Genomic DNA, 25,844 nt, shown 5'->3' with positions numbered 1-25,844 from the left:
ACTTTAGCCAGAGGGTGGTGAATTTGTGGAATTTGTTACCACAGGCAGCTGTGGAGGCCAGGTCATTGGGTGAATTTTAGGCAGAGATTGAGAGGTTCTTGATTGGACACGGCATCAAAGGTTATGGAGAGAAGGCCGGGGAATGGTGTTGTGGAGGAGAAAGAAGGATCAGCCATGTTTGAATGATGGAGCAGACTCGAATGGCCCAAATGGCCTAATTCTGCTCCCGTGTCTTATGGTTATGGTCTTCAATCATGATATGGTGTTGGCTTCTTTACCAGTAGATGCTGCCGTGATAAGTAACAAGGTCAAGTAAAGAGAGGAGACACAGAGTTTCTGAGCACTACAGCACCGAAGCAGTCCCTTTGGCCTATCTAGTCCATGGTGAACTATTATCCTGCTTAGTCCTATCGACCTGCACCCAGACCATAGCTCAACTGCTGATTTCCTTCTCCAGATTGTTTTTGCTTCATCTGAGTTATAATAGAAATATGGCACATGGAGCATGCAAGATACTTGTGTATTTGATATGGGATCTTCTTTCCTTTGCTGAGAGAAAGATTTGAATGGTTGTTGGTTTGTTTGGGGGATATACGCGATAAGGAAGTAGTGTAGGTTCAAGACTCAGACACAGCAGCCTATTTAAAAGTGGTTAACGACGTGCACAGATTTCCTGCACATTGCTCTGTCATTTTGTCGCATGTTGATCTACTTATTCCCCTTTTTCCCAATATCTGATGGAAAATGAAATAACGATAGAGAGGGGCTTTAGGTGATTGGAGATTCTGAGAACAGTGATACTGGGAAGGCTCTCTTAAATCACCTTGCAAAAATAAAAGAGCACTTATTAGCTATTTAGTATTGATGCAAGAAGAGCTGGCTAAGCCCTACTATGGTACTTCATCTTGAACACAAAGGGGCTCCTAAATAAGTATGAGATACTGGTGGATATCAGGACTGGTTGCAGTATTCATTGCTGCTTCTGCAAAATGGACATATGGGAGAAAAGGAAATCATTCATATCTACCCATGTGCACTACTGATTTACCACAAGCACTTCCAAAGTAGACCTCAGTGGTGTAGTAGACACTATAGATCACCCTCCCCTTTAGGATAGTTGCACATGGATTGACCACACCAAGGGTTTCATGATGGTGCAAATCTATTTCTATGGTATTAAGTATAGTACAATGGTCTAAACAGCCATTGAATGTTAACAACTTCTGACACTTTAAGTGCACTTAATTTATAGTTAGCTTGCAAGCATATACAGACAGATGATGGTCGTTCATGGAGCAATCTTTGCACATTTCATGAAAACAATCCACTGTATGTATCTTTGGCCATATGGTGGCTGGCATGCAAGAAGGACCTTCACCACTTCTCTTATGATTGCATGCAAGCAATAAAGCTATGCAGCCAACAGGAACCTCCCTCAGCCAGTTGTTAGGATGCACAAGTAGTTTCTTTATTATTGCTGGCAGCTTCAACCATGCTAACTTAAAAACAGTCTCACCACCCTACTAGGGCATCAATGCTGCCCTCAACGGCATCACTTCCATTTTGCGCACGTCTGCTCTTACCCCATCCTCCCACCACCATACCAGAAATAGGATTCCTTTTGTCCTCACCTACCACTCCACCAGCCTCCACGCCCAGCACATAATACTCCACAACTTCTGCCATCTCCAATGGGATTCTAACACCAAGCACATCTTTCAATCCCCCCACCCCATTTTCTGTTTTCTGCACGGATTGCTCCCTATGCGACTCCCCTATCCATTCATCCCACTGATCTCCCTCCTGGTACTTCCTGGCAAGCAGGGCATGTGCTACACCTGCCCCTACACCTTCTCCCTCACTACCAATTAGGACCCCAAACAATCCTTCCAGGTGAGGTGACTTTTCACCTGTGAGTCTGTTGGAGGTGTACACTGTGTCTGGTGCTGCTGGTGTGGCCTCCTTTATATGTGATGAGACCCGGCGTAGATTGATGAGACCATTTCGCCAAGCAGGAGCAACCTCGGTGTTACAGGACTGTTCAGAAAACATGGACTGTAGCATGTTCAGGACCTTATGACCATTACATTAACATCGAGGAATATGCGAGATCTGTGACTGACTACATAGAGAAGTACACTGAGGACGTCACTGTTATTAAACACATCTATGTGAGGGCAAATCAGAAGCCACGGTTGACAGTCGAAGTCTGAGCACAGCTGACAGATCGGGTGCTGCCTTCAGATTGGGGGATAAGACAGGTCACAGGTCAGCGTGAGCTGCACTTTCCTGCATCATCAGGAAGGTAAAATAGAATCGTCCATTACACAAGGGACACGATACAATTTCGGCAGTTCATTCAGATCGTAATAAATTACATTCACCTGACACATCAACAACAATGACCCTTCTCTTCCTGATAAGCTGAATGCCTTTTACACTCGGTGTTTGCTGCATGGAATTCTGTGCCAGCGAAGAAGGCATTCCCTCCCCCCACCTCCCACCCCCACCGAGGAGCAGGCACTTGGTCTGGCTACAGCTGATTTGAGGAAGATCCTAGCTAGGGTCAACTCATGTAAAAGCTGTGGGGCCTGATAACATACCTGGTTGGGTACTGAGGGACTGAGCAGCCCAGTTAAATGAGGTTCTAACAGACATCTTAAACATCTGTCTGGAACAGTCCACAGTCCCCTCAGGTTTTAAGGCAGCCATCTTCATCTTGGTGCCCAAGAGGGTGACAGTAACCTGCCTTAACGTTTACATCCAGTGGGACTGACCTCAGCCATAAACAAGTGCTTTAAGTGGCTGGTGATGGATTGTATTAAATCCCTTCTTCACGCTACTTTGGACCCTTTCCAGTTGGTTTGTCACTCAAATCAGTCCACTGATAATGTCATAGCCTCTGCACTCCACTCTGTCCTGTCCCACCTGGAAAATGGTGCCTCATATGCCAGGATGCTGTTTATTGACTTCAGCTCAGTGCTCAATACAATTGTACCTCAGAAGTTGGTTGGTAAACTATCCTCATTGGGTCCCAACCCCGCTCTCTGTGCAGGATTCTGGGGTTCTTGACAGAAAGGCCACAGTCAGTCTATGCTGGCAGAGACATCTGTACTCCATCACACTGAGCATTGGCGCTCCCCAGGGCTGCATGCTCCACCCATTGCTGATGTAGAACTGCACTGCTAGATCCAGTTCAAACTGAACCATTCAGTTCGCTGATGACACAACAGTGGTGGGCCTCATCAACGATGATGATGAGGTGGCCTACAGAGAAGAGGTAGAGCCAGCTGGAAGAATGATGCAAGCACTGCAACTTGTGTCTCAACATGGACAAGACCAAAGAGATGATTGTGGACCTTAGGAAGGTGCAGGCTGACCACTCCCCACTGCACAGAAGCGGCTCCTCCACGGACAGAGCTAGGAGCACCAAGCTTCTGGGAGTGCACATAATGGACAATCTCACCTGGTCCCTCAACAACATCTCTTTAGGTCAAGAAAACACCACAGCATCTCCACTTGGAGACATTAGTGATAATCTTTCAAGAATCAATAGATTATGGCATGGTTCTGGAGGAACATGAAATTGCAAATATCACTTCACTCTTCAAGAAGGCAGAAGAATGAAAGTTATAGGCCAGTTAGTCTGACCACAGCCGGGAAGATGTTGCAGTTGATTGTTAAGGATGTGGTTTCATGATACTTGCAGGCGCATGACAAAATAGGTTTAAGTCAGCATAGTTTCCTTAAGGGAAATTCTTGCCTGACAAATCTGATAGAATTCTTTAAAGAACTTACAAGCAAGGTAGAAAAAGGAGAATTTGTGGATGTTGTGTACTTGGATTTTCAGAAGGCCTTTTACAAGGTGCCATACATGAGGCTGCTTCATCTCTTTGGTCTTGTCCATGATATTACAGGAAAGATACTAGCATAGATAAAAAAAAATTGCTGATTGGCAGGAGGCAAAGAGTGGGAATAAAGAGAGCCTTTTCTGGTTGGCTGTCAGTGACTGGTGGGCCTGCGTTGGGCTGCTCTTCTTACATTATATATCAATAATTTGGATGACAGAATTGATGGCTTCGGCCGTGTTTGCAGATGATACGAAGATAGGTGGAGGAACAAGTCGTGTTGAGGAAGCAGAGATACTTCAGAAGGACTTAGATTAAGAAAATGAGAACATAAGTGGAAGGTGGAATACAGTTTTGGGAAGTGTATGCTCATGCACTTTGGTAGAAGGAATAAAGGTATTGACTATTTTCTAAATGGGGAGAAAATTCAAAAATCCGGGGTGCAAAGGGAGTCCTTGTGCAGGATTTCCTAAAGGTTAATTTGCAGATTCAGTCAGTGGTAAGGAAGGCAACTACAATGTTAGTATTCATTTCAAGAGAATTAGAATTTCAAAGCAAGGCTGTAACGTCGAGGCTTTATAATGGAGTGGGTGCGGAGTGGATGTTTTGTATGGTAGGGGAATCACAGACCAGTGGACTCAGCCTCAGAATAGAGGGTCATCCATTTAGAATGCAGAAGTGGAAGAATTTCTTTAGCCAAAGTGGTAAATGTATGTAATTCGTTGCCACATTGGCTCTGGAGGCCAAGTCATTGGGGATATTTGAGGCAGAGGTTGACAGGTTCTTGATTAATCAGGGCATGAAGGGAAACAGGGAGAAGGCAGGAGATTGTGGCCGAGAGGGAAATGGATTAGCCATGATGAAATGGCGAAGCAGACTACTTGGGCCAAATAGCCTAATTCTGCTCCTGTATCTTATATCTTATCTGTTGTCATATTATTTCCCCTTTCTTAAAATGTGATGAAAATTATTTTATTTGATTAATTAGAAGTTAAGTCTCATCCACCCAACAGCCATCTGTTGCAGTTAGTCATTGAAACACAGAGAAGAAATCCAGAGATACTTAACTTCTTCATCACCAGGCTGTAAAAATAGGGGACAAGCTCTCCTCTACAATCACTCTGAGCACCAGTGCCCCACAAGGCTGTGTACTCAGCCCCCTGCTGTACTCACTGTACACCCATGATTGTGTAGCCAAGTTTCTACCAAACTCAATATATAAGTTTGCTGATGACACAACAATTGTAGGTCGTATCTTGGGTAATGATGAGCTTGAGTACAGAAAGGAAATTAAGAACCTGGTGGCATGGTGCGAAGACAATAACCTATCACTCAACGTCAGCAAGACGAAGGAATTGGTTGTTGACTTCAGAAGGAGTAGCGGACCACACGACCCAATTTACATCGGTGGTGCGCAAGTGGAACAGGTCAAAAGCTTTAAGTTCCTCGGGGTCAGTATCACAAATGACCTGACTTGGTCCAACCAAGCAGAGTCCACTGCCAAGAAGGCCCACCAGCACCTTTACTTCCTGAGAAAACTAAAGAAATTTGGTCTGTCCCCTAAAACTCTCACTAATTTTTATAGATGCACCGTAGAAAGCATTCTTCTAGGGTGCATCACAACCTGGTATGGAAGTTGTCCTGTCCAAGACAGGAAGAAGCTGCAGAAGAGCGTGAACATGGTGCCAAACCAATCTTCCGTCCTTGGACTCACTTTACACCACACACTGTTGGAGCAGTGCTGCCAAGATAATCAAGTACACGACCCACCCAGTCAACACACTTTTCGTCCCTCTTCCCTCCGGGAGAAGGCTCAGGAGCTTGAAAACTCATACGGCCAGATTTGGGAACAGCTTCTTTCCAACTGTGATAAGACTGCTGAATGGATCCTGACCCGGATCTGGACCGTACCCTCCAAATATACGGACCTGCCTCTCGGTTTTTTTGCACTACCTTACTTTCCATTTTTCTATTTTCTATTTATGATTTATAATTTAAATTTTTAATATTTACTATCGATTTGTAATCCAAGGAGTGGGAAGTGCAGAATCAAATATCGCTGTGATGATTGTACATTCTAGTATCAATTGTTTGGCGACAATAAAGTATAAAGTAAAGTATATTAGAGATCTGCTCAGATATAAAATTAGAAACTAACCCACCCAGGCAAATTTATACCCACTCAAGCCTGCTCCAAAATGAAAATGAAAAAAAAAACTACAGATGCTGGAAAACAAAGTGCAGTAGAAAATTCTGTGAATAATAGGTCAGATAGCTATGCTGGAAGGAGAAATATAGTTGGAGACCCTTTCTCAAACGTCAAGAACAAGCACGGAGATGGAGGAGCTCAGCAGGTCAGTTAGCACCTGTGGAGGGAAGTGGACAAGCAACAGTCTTGACCCAAAACACGACTTTCCACTTCCCTCAACAGATGCTACCTGACTTGTTGAACTCCTTGTTCTTTTGCTGCAGATTCCAATGTCTGCAGTCTCTTGTGTCTTCATCAAACATTGCCTGTTAATATTCCTCTAGGTGCTGCCTGACCTGCTGAGTGCTTCCATCATTTTCCATTTTTATTTTAAGCTGGACACATAGTTAGGTCTGGACGGTCTGGTTCCCATGGAGAAATCTTAATTATAATAAGAAATAGATAAAATACAGCTCTACAACAGGTAATAGGCAACAGATTTGCATCACCTATGCAATCATCTTTTCTTGAATATTTTCCCCTAATTTATTTTCAAATTTATTCGGCGGGGTTAAAAACTGCAAATTATTAGATGAAAAGAATCAGATTACACACCTTAAAAATGACTTCACTGTCAACTACAGAGAAGTACAATTAGAAATAAAGACTTAGAAAGGAATCAATGTTTTTTATGAGAATTAAGGTGTGCTGAAATTGACAGCACTTTAGTGATGTTGCAAATCACAGGATCAAAATTGAATGAAGGCTCAGAAAAATATTGTAGAGTTCCAAAATTTGTAGCTATGTTGATGTCAGATATCTTCAGGTTATATATACCTAGTGTATTGTATCTAATTCAGTGTGCTATCAATGCCGAACTCTCACTTGTGGGTGGGCAGGAATAGTCACATAAAACAGTGCAAGGGGGTTTCAGCAGTCGTGCCTTGAAACTACACGAGCAATCAAACAACTACATGCCACAATGCTTGGTGTAAAGTTGCCGGAAACTGGCTACATGCAACTTTACCAAAAATAAAATGGCTATGCTGTATGCTATTCACACACTTTCACTATACTGACATGTCACAGACTACAATCTCGGTAGATTTGCCATGAGATTCCCAACCTCAATAAAGTGAACAACTGAGTCTACAACATTTTCATTTACGTATCAGCAAACAGGTTCAACAGAAACAAAAATGCAGTTCTTCAAAAGCAAAGACAAATCAGTCAGACAAGGTAATTCTGGGAGTTTCCTTTATGTGTCATTGATATTAGATCTTGCAATCAATTTTCATTGGTGCACATTTAAATCATCATGTATGTTTCATTAATGTAATGATAATAAATGAGTCCAGTTGGCTGTACTAAGTGAGGCAATGAAGATAAGCAAGTTTGAATGGATGGGTTTCTGAACTATGGGCAAGCCTATACAAGCTGATCTGTGGTATAGTTCTCCAAAGCACACTTAGAATTGCTAATTGTGTTTGTTTATTATCACAGCTAAATACATTAGATGATTGAATGTAAGATTATTTTTCATTCTAGTGCAGTTGACAACTGATGTGATGAAAATAAAAGAATGCCATGACAGGGTTAAGTAACACGTGTACATATTTAGTTTGAAAACTGAACATACCTAATTATGAGACATACTTTTAAAATAATTATCTAAAGCTGCTTGCTATCTTTAATGTTCCCTCTAGAAAAAATACCTGTAGTTTGTCTAAATGTCAAGAACTCCAACAAACAAGTGGTAATTGCATGAGGTAGGTTTTCATTTAATAGAATATTTCTTGGAAATTCCTCACTGGACTCATCAAAAAAATCCTCTATTTGATCACGACCGGGGCTTTATTGTGGATATTGAGTAACATACAATGCTGATGATGCCTCTGGTAATTTTCAGGTACTCCCACAGAATTAACTAAAATATTGCTTCAAAACTAAAATAATAAAATTGTCTTTAGGAAACAAGATCATGTAAACATACAATAAAAGCAATATTTGTCTAAACATGAGGTATAAATTGAACAGGACAACACGAATGGCATGATTTTGCAATTTTGCTTCAACCTGTTGTCAATTCCACCTATCACCTCCCAGCTTTTCACATCTTCCCATTCTTCTCCTTCCTCACCTGTCGACTGTCCCCTTCATGAGTCCACCTATCACCCACTAGCTCTTGTTCCACCCCTTCCCCTTACTTTTTATGCTGGCCATCTCCCCTCTTTTTGTCGTTTCATGTTAATTGCTCTTCTTCCAACTTGCTGATATCCTGCAGTATTTTGTGCATTGCTAAGAATAAGACTTATACACAAGCCCCCTTTATTTAAAGGAGATGTATTCAATGGGTAATTCTGATATCCTTGTGACATTTTCAAGCTGAAGTGGTAAGGGTGATTTACAAGCATAATTCCTGAAGCCACCAGTCTGAGAAGGCTGAAATGGCATTAAGTGTGGTAGGAAGCTAGATGAAGTCTAGGTTTGCTGGACCATCAATGCAAAATGATTTTGAATTAGAAAATATGCCATGAAATCTTCCATGTTTTGTAACAACATTTATATTATACCAAAGAATGAGCCTTCAATAACACATTTAATTGGACAATAAACAAATTTCCCTTTCTTCTTTTTGGAGAAAAACAGATAAGGTAGATTTTTCTGGACTTCCCATTTTTTTTTCCTGCTGAGCAACCACCAAAACACCCTTCTTTCCAGTCAGAGGCTACTAAGTTATTCACTTACTCTCTGAATAATTCTGGATTGTATGCAGGTTTGAATAAGCTATTGTGACATGCTTTTCAAAAGCCTAATAAGAATTTTCTCAAACAAAACTAAACAGGAGGCTTGGAATGTAGCCCTTCCTCAATTAGCAAGACAAAATGCCTGTAAACACACTCTGAAGACTCTCAAGTTTCTTGATGCTTCAATTTTAGGTATATTACTTCTAAAAGTTGGCAAAGTTGGAAGAATTCTTCAACCCCAACCCATAATTGTGTTATAATTAAATGTTAATTATAACATTTTAATATAATTCAACAACCTGTATATCTGTGCATAGTCCCTCAAATGCACATTGACTATATGAGGTGAAAATTTAGTCAATACAAAAAACATGTAACCTACAATAATTCTTAATATGACTTTGACAGATAATGAGATTGATCTATTTTAGCTTGATTCTAACTGAATACAGATAATATGCCAAATCACAAAAAAGTTTTCAAGAAGTGTTCCTTTTCTCAATATGTTTCATAAGCTAGACCATAAGACACAGAGCAGAATTAGGCCAGTTGGCCCATGCAGTCTGCTCCGTCATTCTATCATGGTTGGTTTATAATCCCTCTCGAACTCATTCTCCTGCCTTTGCCTCATAACCTTTCATGCCCTGACTAACCAAGAACCTATCAACCTCTGCTTTAAATATACTCAATGGCTTGGCCTCCACGGCCATCTGTGGCAAAAAGGTCCACAGATTTACCACCCTCTGGTAAAAGAAATTCCTTGTCATCTCTGTTCAATATGAACGTCCCTCTGTTCTGATACTGTGTCTTCTGCTCCTAGACTCACCCCTATAGGAAACATCCTCTCGACATCCACTCTGTCTAGGTCTTTCAATATTCAATAAGTTTCATTGAGATGCCCCCCTTATTATTTTGAACTCCAGTGAGTACAAGCCCTGAGCCATCAAATGTTCCCCATGTATTAACCCTTTCATTCTTGTGAATCTCTTCTGAACCCTCTCCAACGTCAGCACATCTTTTCTTAGATAAGGGGCCCAAAGCTGCTCACAATACTCCAAGTGCAGTCTGACCAATGCTTTATAAGGCCTTAGCATCATATCCTTGCTCTCATATCCTAGTCCTCTCGAAATGAATATCATCATTGAATTCTTCCTTAATTTGCAAGTTAACCTTTAGATAATCCTGCACAAGGACTCTCAAGTCATTTTGCACTTCAGGTTTTTGACATTTCTCCCCATTTAAAAAAAAACAATCTACACTTTTATTCCTTCTACCAAAGACATTGGAGAGGGTTCACAGCATGACCATACACTTCCCTATACTAAATTCCATCTGCCACTTCTTTGCCCATTCTCCCAATCTGTCAAGTTCTTCTGCACCTATCTTTGGACTCTGCAAACTTGCCACAAAGCCATGAATTCTATCATCCAAATCGTTGACATGTAAAGACATGTAACGTGAAAAGAATCAGTCCAAAAACCAACCCCCATGGAACACCACTTGTCACCGGTAGTGAACCAGAATAGGCACCTTTTATTGCAACTCTTTGCCTCCTGCCAATCAGCAGATCTTCTATTCATGCTCGTTTCTTTCCTGTAATACCATGGGATTTTACTTTGGTAAGCAGCCTCATGTATGGCACCTTTTCAAAAGCTTTCTGAAAATCCAATTAAACAACATCCACTGACTCTCCTTTGTCTATCCTCCTGTGTTATTTCCTCAAAGAATTCCAACAGATTAGTTAGGCAAGATTTCCCCTTAAGGAAACCATGCTGACTACGGAGTATTTTATCATGTGCTTCCAAGTACCCAGAAACATCATCCTTAAAAATGGACTCCAACGTCTTCTAACTACTGAAGTCAGGTTAACTAGCCCATAATTTCTTTCTTCTGCCTCCATCCCTGTCTTGTGGAGTGACATTTGGAATTTTCCAGTCCTCTGGAACCATTCCTGAACCTAGTGATTCTTGAAAGATCATTAATAATGCCTCCACTATCTCTTTCGGAACACTGGGGTCTAGTCCATATGGTTCAGGTGACCTACCTACCTTTATACCTTTCAGCTTCTCAAGCACCTTCTCCTTAGTAATAGCAACAGCACTCACTATTGCCCAATGTCACACTCTTGAATTTCTGCAAGTGTCTTCCACAGTGAAAACGGATGCAAAATACATATTAAGTTTGTCCATCATTTCTTTGTTCCCCATTACTACCTCTCCAGTGCCATTTTCCAGGAGTTCAATATCCACTCTTTCCTCTCTTTTACTCTTTGTATATCTGAAAACTCTTCTGGCATCTTGATACTTCTAGTTGGCTTACTTCATATTTCATCTTTTCTCTCCTTATGGTTTTTTTGGGTTGCCTTCTGCTGGATTTTTAAAGATTCTCAATCCTCCAACTCCCACAAATTTTTGCTATATTATGTGTCTTCTCTTGCTTTCATGCTATCTTCTTGAGATAAAATTTACAAGAATGTTCTTAGGTCTGGGGGACTTGAGTTGTAAAGAAAGATTGAATAGGTTAGAACTTTATTCCCTACAACATACCAGATTGGGGAAATTTGAAAAAGGTATACAAAATTATGAGGAGTATAGACAGGCTAAATGCAATTAGGCTTTTCCCACTGAGGTTGGATGAGACAATAACCAGAGGTCATGGGTTAAGAGTAAAAGGTGAAATGTTTAAAGGGAACATGAGGGAAAACTTCTTCATTCAGGGGGTGATGAGTGTGTGGAAAGAGCAGCCTGCAGAAGTGGAGAATTTCATTTCTACTTAAATATTTAAGATAAATTTGCCCAGGGAAGCAGTTGAGGCTTCTTCACTAACTATATTTAAGATACAGTTAGATAGGTTTTTACATAGTAAGGAAATTAAGGGTTATAGGAAAAGGCAGGTAGATGGAGCTGAGTTTACAGACAGATCAGCCATGATCTTATTGAATGACAGGGCAGGCTCGATGGGCCGGATAGCCTACTCCTGCTCCTATTTCTTATGTTCTTACGTTCTTAAATTTGGATAGGTACATGAATAGGAAGGTTATGGAGCGATATGGTTCAGGTGCAGGCCAGTGGGAGTAAGCAATGGTTTGGCATGGACTAGATGGGCCGAAGGACTTGTTTCTGTGCTGTAGTTTTCTATGACTCTATAACTCTATGACTTCCCTTGTCAGCTACAGTTGCCTCATCCTCCCTTGAGAATACTTCGTCATCTTAGGGCTGTATCTATCTTGTGACTTCCAAATTGCCCCCAGAAACTCCAGCCATTTAATTCCCTTTACTCAACTGTAATACTGATACATCTGACTTGATCATCTCCCTCTCAAATGGCAGGGTGAAATCTATCATTTTATGATCACTGCCTCCCAAGATTTCCTTTACTGTAAACTTCCTAATCAAATCTGATTCATTTCACAACACCCAATCAACAATTGCCTTTCTCCTCAACCACAAGCTACTGTAAAAAGCTATCTTGTAGGCATTCTACAAATTTCCTCTCTTGCCATCCAGCACTCACGTGATATTTCCATTCTACCTGCATATTGAAATCCCATGATTATTGTCACACTGCCATTATTACATGTTTTTGTATTTCCCATTTAAATTTATATCCCACATCCTGGTTATGGTTCAGGGGGCTGTATATGACTCCCATCAGTGTATTTTTACCCTCCCAGTTTCTCAGCTCTACCCACAAGGATTTTACATCTTCTGATCCTATGTCACCTCTATCTAAGTATTTGATTTTATTTTTTTACCAACAGAGCCACCCCACCCCCCATCCTGCATGCCTGACCTTTCAAAACCAGGTGTATCCTTGAACACCCTTTTCGACTTCCTCACAATCAACTGAATCCATGTTTATTTGCATCCTATCCATCCTTTATTAGAAATTGTAAAAGGGTATCGATCTTTTATGATTAATGTCAAAATTGAAAGAGTCACTATTTGCAAAATGGTAAGAAATTTTTAAACTAATCTGTTACAGAATATAATGGCTGGGAAATATAAGAGGAGGAGTCAAATAGATGCATAATAAGTAAATCTGCCATTAATCAGGCCGATCTAAAACACATCACATGGCTTACACCAGTGAATAAGTTTAGGATAAATACATGCACATGGGATATTCCAAATGTGAAAATCCTCTTATCACAGCACTACAGCTTGCTTGTTTTTATAAATCACCTCTTCAAGATAAATGAAAAGAAGTTTGAATAACATTACCACCTGAACTAATTAAATTTAATAGTGGAAACTGTGCAATTTACTCCACTAAGCGAAGTACATACTTTAAGATGCCAGGACAAAGGTCCTTATGAAAACTAACTACATTCTTCTGAGTATCTGTGTTTACCAGACTCAGCAACACCTATACAAATTTTGGTGGAGTTTTCATTCTGAGCACAGGTGGATACAGGGCCACGACACAGCTCTGGAAAAAGCTGCTGGAGGTTGTAAACTCAGCCAGCTCCACACTGAGCACGAACCTCCCCAGCATCAAAAATACCTTCAAAAGCCAATACCTCAAAAAGGCAGCATCCATCATTAAGGAGCCTCTCACCCAGGACATGTCCTCGTCTCATTGTTACCATCAAGGTGGTACAGGAGTCTGAAGACACCCACTCAACATTTCAGGAACAGCTTCTTCCCCTCCACCATCAGATTTCTGAATGGATAATGAACCTATGAACACTTCCTCATTTTTTCCCTCTCTTTCTGCACTTATGCATATGTTAAAAATAAATTAACTATTATGGTCATTTATAGTTTCCATTACTATGTATTGCAATGTACTGCTGTTGCAAAACAATAAATTTTACAACATATGCCAGTGAGAATAAACCTGATTTTAATTCCGATTCTGATCAACCATTTTTTATGCCATTAGTAAACTTGGTGTTTTGTATGCTTGATCGTGCTTAGAACTATTATCATATCAAAGTTCAAAGTAAATTTATTATCGAAGTACTTAAATGTCACCATATACAACCCCGAGATTCATTTTCTTGCAGGCATTCACAGTAAGTACATGAAACACGATAGAATCAATGAAAGACCACCCCAACCAGACAGAAAAACAACCAATGTGCTAAAGGCAACAAATTGTGCAATTACATACAAAATGAGAAAAAGAAACAAAATAATAACAATAAATAAATAAGCAATAGATATTAAGAAAATAAACTGTAGTGTCCTTGAAAGTGAGTCCATAGGTTGTAGGAACAGATCAGTATTGGAGTGAGTGGAGTTATCCCCTTTGTTCAACAGCCTGATGGTTGAAGGGTAATAATTGCTCCTGAACCTGGTGGTGTGGGTCCCGAGGCTCCTGTATCTCCTTCTTGTTGACAGCAGTGAGAAGAGAGCATCAGCTTGATGGTGGGAGTCTCTGATTATAGATGCTCATTTCCTGCAACAGCATTCCCTGTCGATGCACTCAATGATGAGGAGGGCTTTACTCATGATGAACTGGGCAGTACCCATTACGTTTTCTTGGCCTTCCTGTTCAAGGGCATTGATGTTTTCATACCAGGTCATGATACAACCAGTCAATATAATCTCCACCACACATCTATAGAAGTTTGTCAAAGTTTTAGACAACATGCTAAATCTTTGCAAGCTTCTGAGAAAGATGAGGCACTGTCGTGCTTTTGGACTTCCAGTTTCCTTCTCCTGAAGTCAATAATCAGTTCCTTGGTCTTGCTGACATTAAGTGAATGGTTGTTGTTGTAGCAACACTCAGATTTTCAATCCCTTTGCGATATGCTGATTTGTCACCACCTCTGATTCAGCCAATGACAGAGGTGCTATTGGTGTTAAGATTTGTAACTCCAAAACGTAAAACTATGACACGGTGGTGTGATGACATATGCCATTCACATGCTTTGTTCGCATCACCATAATGAATAACTAAACAACAAAGAATGCTTAAACAAACAACATATTTACAATATTATTCAAATTGTACTGATATATTAAACACCCAACACTCTTCTCTGTTTAGCTATAACACTATATAGAATGCATCTCAACTTATATACAATATATACAGTATACTACATAATACAACTACTTTATAGACATCCACAACACACTCAGTTTTAAATTTTCCCGTTCAGACCTAAAGGTTTAATCACTGTGGAGGATTTCCTACTCTTGTGGGATAATGCCTTTCCTGACAAGGGAGGTCACTCTGCTTGGCTGGTGGGACATAAATGGCTGTGAAAACAATCTCAGGTTCTGGAGCCTCCTCCCTGGTGGTAGTAGGAGTTGACTCTGAGACTGCAGGAAGTGGTTCTGACAGCTCTGGATGCCTTTCTTCTCCTCTTCTCAGCTTTCCTCTCTGGATTTATTTCAATCTTTGCATCTCTCCCAGTCCTAGCTTCTTTCTCGCTTTCTTTCTCTCCATCTCAACTTTGTCTTTTTCTCAACCTCCTTTTTTCTTTTTCTAGTTTCATGCGAGTATCTCTGAATTTGTTAACTACTCGAGAAATTAGGTCTCATTTATCCTCATCCATTTCCATAACACTTACAGTATATCATCTTCCTCTTTTCTATTTCCTTCTTTCTAGTTTCTGTATTTTGATCTTGGGAAGGTGCATTTAGTTCAATGTAGTATCTTATTATTAATCCTTCTATTGCTCCCTTTACAATCATACACAACATTATCTGACAACTTCTCTGTTTTTGAATTTCTATTGACTCCTTTCTTTTTTGGCCTTCCATTCATGCAGCTGGGCTTTGGTCTTTGCATCTACTTTTACAATTAGCTTTTTATCTCCTACGTGAAGTTCATGCAATAACCTTAATGCAAGCAGACTAGATTTTGATGCTATATGTACTGAATGCTTGCAACTTTCCTGAAGCTTCTTGAACTCTCTTACAGCTTAAAACCAAGCCACATTTTGCAAGTAACTGCCAGATTAACATATCAGAATCTTTCTCATATATGTTGCCTACAAAGCTATTGTAGTCAGACCACTGCTTTCATCACTTTTATGATCCATCTGAGCAGCACTGTCCTTCCTTAGTCCAATATGCTTTTCAACCAGAGACACAGAGGTTGGCATCAACACCTGTTTGTCTTCTGTTGAGCAACGGGTCATGGTGTACAGAATGGAGGCAATTGTGGCATCATCCACTACCTTTCCTAATTTACTTTCAGTTGACTCTATTACAGGGAATGTGGCATGCAAATGGTGGATGGATCTGCAATTGTCTGTAGTTGTCCCAGGCAATCATGCCCCCACAATGCTGGTCATTCTGTTTATACCATGTACAATCCCAATGTGACTTCTTGGTTGTTGTATTTCACTGTTTTGAGTGTCATTCCCACAGGAGTTAACTTTTCTCTAGTATAAGTTGCCAGTGACGGTGGTAGAGGCGGATACCATAGGGTCTTTTAAGAGACCCCTGAACAGGTATATGGAGCTCAGAAAAACAGAGGGCTATGGGTAACCCTAGGTAATTTCTCAGGTAAGGACATATTCAGCACAGCTTTGTGGGCTGAAGGGCCTGTATTGTGCTGTAGGTTTTCTATGTTTCTACAAGATCTGAGATGAATATCTGCAGGCTTCAATTCAGTAACTTGGAAATGCCGTTCAAACTCATTTTGTAGAATGACTGAAACAGACAACCCAGTATCCAATTCCATTTTAATTAATTTGCCTTTCACTTCTGATGTATGCCACATTGTTAGTCATTGCTAGTTTTCCCATATTAAATCTCAAGGCTACTCAGTCCCGTCCACTCTCATCAGTATCAGATATTTCATCAAAAGCATGCAGATTGGTGCCCTTTTTGAAACTAACTTGACTTCTTATCTTCCCTGTGCAGTCCATTTATTTTTTGTCTGCCTGACATGCTCTTTGTATGTGTCCTACTTTGTAGCACATTCTGCAAGTCTCCCCTTTCAATCTGCATTGTTCTGGTCTATGTGAGCCGCTGCCACAATAGTAACACAATTTGTTTGGCCAGGCAGGTTTCTGTTTAGACATTGTAATTTTGTTCACAGTCACTTTCATTCCAGACTACAATTTAATTCTCTCTCTGTTTGATGTTTCTATTGATATAGCTATTTCAATTGCTCTTTTACATGTGAATTGTGCTTCAGTTAGGAGCCATGTCTGAATGCTTTCTTGTAAGATTCCACAAACTAAGCTATTTCTCAGTGCATCATTAAACTCATTACTGAAATGACAATGCTCAGACAATCTCTTCAATTCAGTCATGGACATTGAAATGGACTCCACTTCCTTTAGGTTGTGCTTTTGAAACCTAAGTCATTGTGTAATCAACTATTAGTTTGGTTCTAAATATTCCTGCATTACTTTCACAATATCAGCAAAGCTAATTTTGGCTGGTTTGGTTGGAGCAGTTCAACTTCTAAGCAAAGTGTATACCTTTAAATCAAATACTCTCAGCAAAATTGGTACTGCTTTCTCACTGGCTACTCTATTTGCTTTTTAGATACTGCTCAATCCATTCAGTATACAAAATCCAGTTAGCTCTTGTGCAATCAAACACATCTATCTTTCCAATGTAACCAGCCAATTCTTATTTGTGATATTTGTTATTTATGATTATTATCACCCAGTACTCATTGTTTATGAACCTATGAGCTTAGGTCATTTTCTGCCTTTTTTTTAAGCTCAAAAATCTTCTCCTCCCAAAGAAGCATGTGCTGCATGTTTTTTTAACCTTGACCCTTCTCTCGCTGTGCTGTTGTTTACTTGACCATTTCTTGCTGCTTTTTTTTTAGCTCGAGCATCTCACTGAGCTTCAACAGGTAGGTTGTGGTCTCAGGTTCATTTAAAACTTACTCATCACCACTGTTACATTTTGTAACTCCAAAACATAAAACTGATTAAAAGATTTCCCTTTTAAATTTAGAACAATGAACTGAAGGGGCAGAATCTGATTCCTGCTGCTCTATGAATCAACACATTCATTTAACTCAGTGGTTTGGGAGATGGGAAGTGAAAAAACCATATCCCATTTCTGTCATGTGTCAGCTAAGGCCTGAAAGGGTGTAACCACATGTAGCTAAAACTGAATCTTGACGAATAAAAGACGGAACACTAATATTTCAAATAGACTTCAAATGGAGTCTATTAACAGAGAGCCTCTGTAGTTAGCACAATGGCCACATCGCCAAATCTTGACTCTGAGCTGTTCCAAAATTGAGTTTTTCAACCAGCCCATAAAGATTCCAAGACAGTAAGAACTCTCTTCTAACTTATGCAAGTACTTGTAGTTAAAGGCAGAAGGTCCTCTCCGTGGTCATGTTTCAATCACATTTTCCCATCATGAACTAAGGTAATGTTAGATCATGTGATAAGCTTAGGATTTCCGACTTCATCTGAAACACTGCCAGTCAGTCCAAGCCTCCTCCCTCCTTTCAAGCAGATTCTGCTTCAGGGACTTTCCTAATCATTGCTACCCAGCAACCTTCTCCATTTCCATTATCAAAGCTATCTTTAGCCTATCTCCGCAGCATCTCATCTGATGACCCACCCACCCTAATGCTCTCTACAACTCTCTTCCAATTAACCCACATCAATCTCTTATTCATTAGCCAGCTTGACTACTCTTTCAACCCTAATTTCTCCCCAACAATGTCCACCCAGTCTCCCAATCCTTGTTATCTTCCTGACCATGTCTCTGACTGATCACCACAACACTGTGCACCCCACCTCCATTAACTCCCCAAGCTCCCAAACGACATTCCACATAATCCCATCCCAATCATCTTTACACCTCTTCCCCATGATGGTCATCTCACCAGTGCTCCACTCTAATCCATCACTTCCCTCTCGTACCAGAATGCAATATGCTTCTGAACTCATTTCCTTTCTGTTCTCTACTCTCCATGATGGAAGACCCTTGTGAAGGAATTGGCATTATGCAAGATTAACTCTGAAAAGACTGCACTTTAACAACTGTTATCTTGGAAGAGATTATCACAAACAAGAGGCAATGTACAGAACAAACAGTATATTTTTAACCCTTCAGAATGTCACGTTTTAAAATTGTGGATATTATCAAGCCAGATTACTGTCAGGCAGTGATCCAATCCTGCACTTAGCTTACAATATTTAAAGAGACTTTTTCTCTGACACCTTCTCCACAAGCTCATTCCGCTGATTAATATTAGAGGGAACCCCACAAAGAAAAGGTGTTTTGATATCACTAGCATAAAGCATGGTTGAATTAAAGCAGATGTTCTCAATCTGGAGTCCACAGACCCATTGGTTAATGGTAAGGCTCCATGGCATAAAAAGGTTGGGAATCCCTGAATGAAAGGCAGAGTTATCATTTAATAATCACATCAGCAAATCAACATGCATACTGAGAAACAACATAGGCACTGCATAAGAGTAGTGTGGAGAGTGGTGGAAAAGGATTAGAAGGAAGTTTTGTAATTTATATGGGCTACTATGAATAATATTGTCACTTAATTAAAAGCACCTTTAAATGCATGCTCCATTTTTTCACCTTCCAGCCCCATTGTGGCCTTTTCTGGCTTTCATGGATAAAGGATATTACGCTGCAGTTGGTGAGGCTTCACTTGGAGTACAATGAATAATCTTGATTGTCCTGTTATAGGAAAGATGTCCTTAAGTTGGGTAGAGTGCAAAGAAGAATTATGAGAATATTGCCAAGACTTGAGGACCTGAATTATAGGAAGATGTTGGGCAGGCTTGGGCTTTATTCCTTATATGTAGGTGCCAGGGAGTGGTCTATAATTGATAGAGTGAATACTCCCAGTCTTTCACGCAGGAAAAGAAAAGCAAAAACTAGCTGGCATAGGTTTAAAGTTAGCTGGCTAGTAGCATAATGGCATCAGCACCGGACTTCAGAGCGAAGGCTTCCGAGTTCGAATCCAGCCGGCTCCCTTGCATGTTTTCCATCCGTGCTGGGTTGAGCATCGAGCTAGCAACTCAGCCTCGTAAAAATAAGAAAGCCTGCTAAAAAAACGCCGTCACGATGGCGTCCCGATGACTCCACTCGGAGTTCAGGCCTTTCTTCTTATAGGTCTAAAGTGAGAGAGGAAAAATAAAGAGAATCCGAGGGGTAACTTCTTCACACAGACAATAGTGTTTACACAGAATTAATTGCCAGGGAAAATAGTTGAGATGGTACAATAACAACATTTAAAAATATTTAGTAGGTACAAGCATTAGAAAGTTATAGAAGGATAAGGGCAAATGGAACTAGCTTGAGTTAACATGATCAAGTTGGGCAGAAGAGTTTTTCCATGCTGTGTAACACTATGACTTTCTGATTCTAAGTGGGAACCTGGGTCCTAAAATGTAAAAAGGATTCTGATGTATGTCTAACCATTGACTGTATCGCAAATGGAGGAGTATCCACACAAATGCAAAGGTGGTAAAAACAACAACATAAACGCAAGACATTCTGCAGATGCTGGAAATCTCAAGCAACACACACAAAATGCTGGAGAAACTCAGCAGATCAGACAGAATCAATGTAAAGGAATAAACAGTTGATGTTTCGGATCGAGACTCTTCATCAGGACTGATGAAGTGTCTCGCCCTGAAACATCGACCATTTATTCCTTTTCATAGATGCTGCCTGACCTGCTAAGTTCCTCCAGCATTTTGTATGTATTACTGAGGTCAATACCAAGCAGCCCTTACCAACACTGCTTTCCCAAACATTGTATTCTTCCCCGAATTTATATAATTTTTGCCTGATGCCCACTGGTGTTAGCTCTTCAGATTCAGATTCTCATCAAAATGAGGTCACAGCATTTGGCATTCATCCTCAACCCCTATCCAGCTGAAATCCACTCTGTAAATACTCTCTCTTCTCACCAATATGGTTCACATCTCTTTGAGCTTTGTCTGTTTTACCATTGAATGAGTATTGATTATTCATTTCCATCTGATGGAATTTAATGGGGTCATTCTCCACACGGATCATCTCTAAAGCATAAAAAGGTTTCTATGATAATGCTAATGACTCGAAAGATCACTTTTTGTTTACTTACATTCAAGAAAAAATTCAAGGTGCAGCTCTTTGATACAACAGCATACAGTAAAACTCACCAAGCACAACAGCAGAATGATTGAACAGCAAATGACAAAACAACTACAGAAAATATTTCCTTCAGAACAAAAGTTCAACTTATTTCATGTTGGTCAAGGATTACCATCTTTTAAAGGTTCACTCAGAAGTCTACACAATTTTACATTCTTTACAACCTATACTGTAGTTTCAACTCATGGAATAAAAAGAAGCAACTGATAAAACACTGTAAAAGTAGAGTTAGCCCCACAGGAAGTCATGTTGAAAATAAATACTCTTGCATGGTTACATTCACAAGATCAAAGAGGCCTTATTCTATCTATGATCAATTGTGTTCCTTCCAGCAATTAACATATAAGGGCAGTAAATAATTCTATATCAAATTAACCATAAATGTTAAGATGGGTAAAAAAGCAAAAAAAAACCACTAGTGTATGGATATAACATTGTTTCTTTTACTACAAAATGAGCAACTCTGATGTTTTACACTTCTAACTATTTAAGTCTTCCCTTCTGCTTCACTAAATAAAAACTAACGTTATGCCAAATACTTTTTTTTCATTTATGTATAGTTATTCCATTACCTTTCAACATTATATACAATGCAGGCCATTTAAATATTGCCATTTATTGCATCTAACATATTACATTTGCTTGCAAGGTTTACATTATGTCAAAAGGAATCAGTCCCAATTTTCAGTCAGTGATACATCTGAGAGGTTATTATATATGTCAGTGTCCAATGGTGGAACAAGCCAAAAATGTGGTAGTTCCCACAGAGTCATTGTGGCAGCTGAACCAAACCTTTCTGTGTCTCTCAGCACGTAGCCGAGCAACATTTGGTTTTGGACATCTATTTGCAACCTATTTTCATATTCTTCTCCCTGCTGCATGCAGACACAGGCATGTGTCACATACTGTTGTTACCTCACATATTGTTCTTAACTGATGCTGCCTGTGCCATCTTGAGACAAAACCAGGCTGGTCAGGGGATCTCTCTTCCCCTCAATCATTTTCTTATCAGTTATCCCCTAACACTCCTTCACCATAACTCTTGGAGTTTTCAATTGTTTATACAGTATTACAATATGCTTCCTTATTTATTTCAGGTTTTGTGTCTTCTCTCCCAACTGCAGTCCTCTCCAGGAACCAAACAGCTCTAGTAGTCATTGCTTCAAATTGTTTTTGAGAGATAGTTCTGTTTGGGGTTGCTAGGCTGTTGGTCAACATCAGAGTAATCTTCATGTTCTGATATAGAATTGGCTAATATTTCTCAAAGTTATAAATCCGTTGGGAAATGAGTTCATTTGTGTGTATTTTCTCCTACCCTTATTTGTACAATGTGTCAAATATGGTGGATTGTTTATGCTTTGGACTAAGTCATTGCCTCAACATGAGATACCTGGCCATATAATAAGTAGTAGATCTGCCATGACAAAGTAGGAAAGTAGTAGGGGATTTATACGTTCATTATCACTGGTGAAGAAGGCAACATATAATTGCACAATGCCATTTGAAATTACAAGCAAAAGCAATTAATCTGACCACAGACACAGCTGCGCAAGGAGATAAACCTTAGACGTAGAATTTTGTAACTTATGTAAATTAATATCTGAGATCACCCTAAACTGAAGTCTACAATAAGGATTTGTTGACCCCCTGTCATACAAGTGGGCCAAACAGACACGTTAAGGTACAATGATTAATAGCTTGGATTGTCAGACTGTGGTTAAAGGAACTGCCTTGGATTATCCCTACACAGACAGAGAGGAAAATCTATCAAGATCCTCAATAGATTATTGGTCCCTAGCTTCTGCAAAGTGGCTCTGATGCAAACAGGAAAGACTCCCCCCCCCCCCCCCAGTGTGATGTTGGATGGGACACGGTGTGACTTTAGTTACAAATATGTACTCATACCCATCGTCATTCTGCTGCTTTTTGGTAACTATATGACCATTCAGTATTTTTGTTCCTACTGCTTAACTACTGTGTTATAATTGAGTGTGAGCAGCAGTGCAGTTAATTTCAAATATTTGAAGTATCTAGTTACATAGTACAGATTTAATAGTCCAAGTAATTTCACAAACTTCTCAATTTTAATATATTTATAGATTTTTAAATATGCAGTTGATCTAATCACATCAAAAAAGCTTGTGCACACTCCCAGTGCAGAGCATGAAGGAGCTAACCTTGGAACTACAACCTAGAACTTCACTCAAGTTCTTTAAAAGACAACATTTAGAAATGGCACAGTTGTGAGGCTTCAAAATGGTTAACAAGCAAATGGAAAATTTCTATCAAAAGAACAATCCAGATCTACATCAATCCAAACTATATGCATGAGGTTAGTTTTCAGTATGCCTTACACCATTTATCAAAGCCTGAACATTTTATAATTTTTTAAATGTCATTTGATTTATGTTCATCTTTCAAAATGCCTGGAAATGATAATATACAAGCACTATATTTATTATTGCTTCATGGTATTAAGCTTACTTCTACCACTTAAGCTATCTCCTTAAGTCTTAAGTTATGGCTGGCATGCATAAGGAAATAGCAAGGCTATTTTCTGTAATAAAACATATTTACAATTTTAAATCATTACCAAAAAGATGGAAGGTATCACAACTTCAAAATATTATGGTCTCAGCCTGACCAATACCATGTAAAGCTCAAATGACAAAACACTAATTCAATGTAAAATGAACACCTCAATAGAAATTTAAGCTGCCATACATACTGTACTGAATCTGTGTTCCTCAACTTGACCTATCCTCTTTCGAGTTCGTCGTTTTCTCCGAAAATCAATGCTGTGGTCCCTTTTGAAAACTTTAACTCTGAAACTCATGTTTGTGCTAATATCCCAGGGAAAGCAAAATGGCAATTCAACTGAAAAACGACTGATGAATCCAGGCTTGAAGAGTACAGAATCCGCTTTCACTTAGTCTTTTGGTGTAGGAGGGGAAGTACGTACATGCACTGGTGGAAGGCATGTCACATTACCACGACAGCAAAGGAAACAAAAACCAAAACTTCATCTGTACACTAGAATGTCTTGACACCTGTTTGTCAAGATTAGAGAAATATAGACTGCCTCTTGGCTTATCGGTCTGAACAATGTAAATAATAGGAATGGAAAGAAAACAAAACACAAGGAAAACCATTTGGTCCATCTTTACCATACTCCATTTACAAATATTAATTACCTTGACAAATGTCCCTAAAATTTATATTGACATTTTCCTCCTACAGTCTGTGTAAACATCAGATAAATCATATCAAATCCAATTATACCATATCCAGTTCTCCATCAAGAGCATCAACATACCTCAGGTTACTAAAGTCCAAGAATCAATGTGTTCTATTAAATGCTTGATTCTACAGTTAAGTAAAACTATAAAAATTTCCAGCTCTATTTTGAATAGAATGGTTCTTCCTTAAACAAAAGTTATGTTAGCATAGCATGAGGTTTGATCAGGATTGTTCCATACATTCTAAATATTTAAAACAACATTAAAGGGCAAAACATCTTAGTCTGATAAGTTTACTTTAGTAAATTAAAGATTTAGAATATAGACTTAACTAATGGAAACAGCCAAAAATATTTAAATTAGACAACAATACAAAGCATGAAACTTAGCAATCTTCTGTACTACTCCAATACAAGTCATTACTATACTTGAAATTAGTTGAAACAACTACAGATGTTCATCCTTTCTCTTACAATACATGGGTGAACCTGCATGTATCAATGTCAAAGCATTATGGAGAAATATCACGGTGAAATCCCAAATTACATTTTGCTCAGTTTTGTACAAGTACCACAGCAAATATCCATTTTTGTATTAATGAGATAGTGAGAACTAATGAGGGTGTGTATTTTGAATCTTCAGAAAGCTTTCAATAATATTCAACACAGGAGGTTGGTCATAAGGTTAGAGTGTGTAAATTGAGACTGAAGACGTTAGAATGGAGCAGAAACAAACTAATGGAAGAATTAAGTGGGTCAATCAACATTTGTGTCCGAAAAGGGATGATCAATGTTTTTGGGTGAGACCCTGCATCAGGACAGAGAGTCCTGTTACATACCTCCTTGGCTGAACAGAGGAGAACTTTCAGTAATAGACTAAGACAACTGCACAGCTCCAAGAAGCGCTATATGAGGTCATTCTTACCCTTGGCCATTAGACTCTAAAATGAGGTCAACCTATAGCTGGGGAAGTGATGACACCCTCCTGTTAGACTGTTTGTGGTAAGTTATTTTTTTTTCTTTCTACTTCTGTTCTAATATTTATATCTGTGCACTTGTATAAGAGCTGGAATGTTATGATGAGGTTGTATAAGGCATTGGTGAGGCCATATCTGGAGTATTGTGTTCAGTTTTGGTCATCAAATTACAGGAAGGATATAAATAAGGTTGAAAGAGTGCAGAGAAGGTTTACAAGGGTGTTGCCGGGACTTGAGAAACTCAGTTACAGAGAAAGGTTGAATAGGTTGGGACTTTATTCCCTGGAGCGTAGAAGAATGAGGGGAGATTTGATAGAGGTATATAAAATTATGATGGGTATAGATAGAGTGAATGCAAAGCAGGCTTTTTCCACTGAGGCAAGGGGAGAAAAAAACCAGAGGACATGGGTTAAGGGTGAGGGGGGAAAAGTTTAAAGGGAACATTAGGGGGGGCTTCTTCACACAGAGAGTGGTGGGAGTATGGAATGAGCTGCCAGACGAGGTGGTAAATGTGGGTTCTTTTTTAACATTCAAGAATAAATTGGACAGATACATGGATGGGAGGTGTATGGAGGGATATGGTCCATGTGCAGGTCAGTGGGACTAGGCAGAAAATGGTTCAGCACAGCCAAGAAGGGCCAAAGGGCCTGTTTCTGTGCTGTAGTTTCTATGGTTCTATGGTTGTAATGCTACTGTGACACTGTAATTTCCTTTGGGATCAATGAAGTATCTATCTATCTAGAGGGACGATATTCAGTATATAGAAGTGAGAAGGAGGAGTGTG

At 39.6% G+C, this 25,844-nt stretch overlaps 1 protein-coding gene across 3 annotated transcripts in view; it reads right to left on the bottom strand.

The window, feature by feature from the left end:
- Nucleotides 1–25,844, bottom strand: part of dock10 (dedicator of cytokinesis 10) — a 289,520-nt gene that overhangs the window by 162,107 nt on the left and 101,569 nt on the right. Inside the window, exon 1 of one of the 3 annotated variants that reach the window (XM_072255461.1) lies at nucleotides 23,574–23,786. The exons of 1 other annotated variant lie outside the window; for it this stretch is intronic. In XM_072255461.1, coding sequence (XP_072111562.1) covers nucleotides 23,574–23,681 — 108 coding nt within the window. In that variant the 5' untranslated portion in view covers nucleotides 23,682–23,786. Of the gene's footprint in view, nucleotides 1–23,573; nucleotides 23,787–25,844 lie in introns of those variants that run through there. One more of the 3 variants, XM_072255459.1, reaches the window with a different exon arrangement.

The sequence above is a fragment of the Mobula birostris genome, chromosome 4 (genome assembly GCF_030028105.1).
Source record: "Mobula birostris isolate sMobBir1 chromosome 4, sMobBir1.hap1, whole genome shotgun sequence".
In the NCBI taxonomy this organism is placed as follows: Eukaryota; Metazoa; Chordata; class Chondrichthyes; order Myliobatiformes; family Myliobatidae; genus Mobula; species Mobula birostris.
The sequence above is the reverse complement of the archived record's forward strand: the minus strand, read 5'-3'. Positions and strand labels throughout refer to the sequence as shown.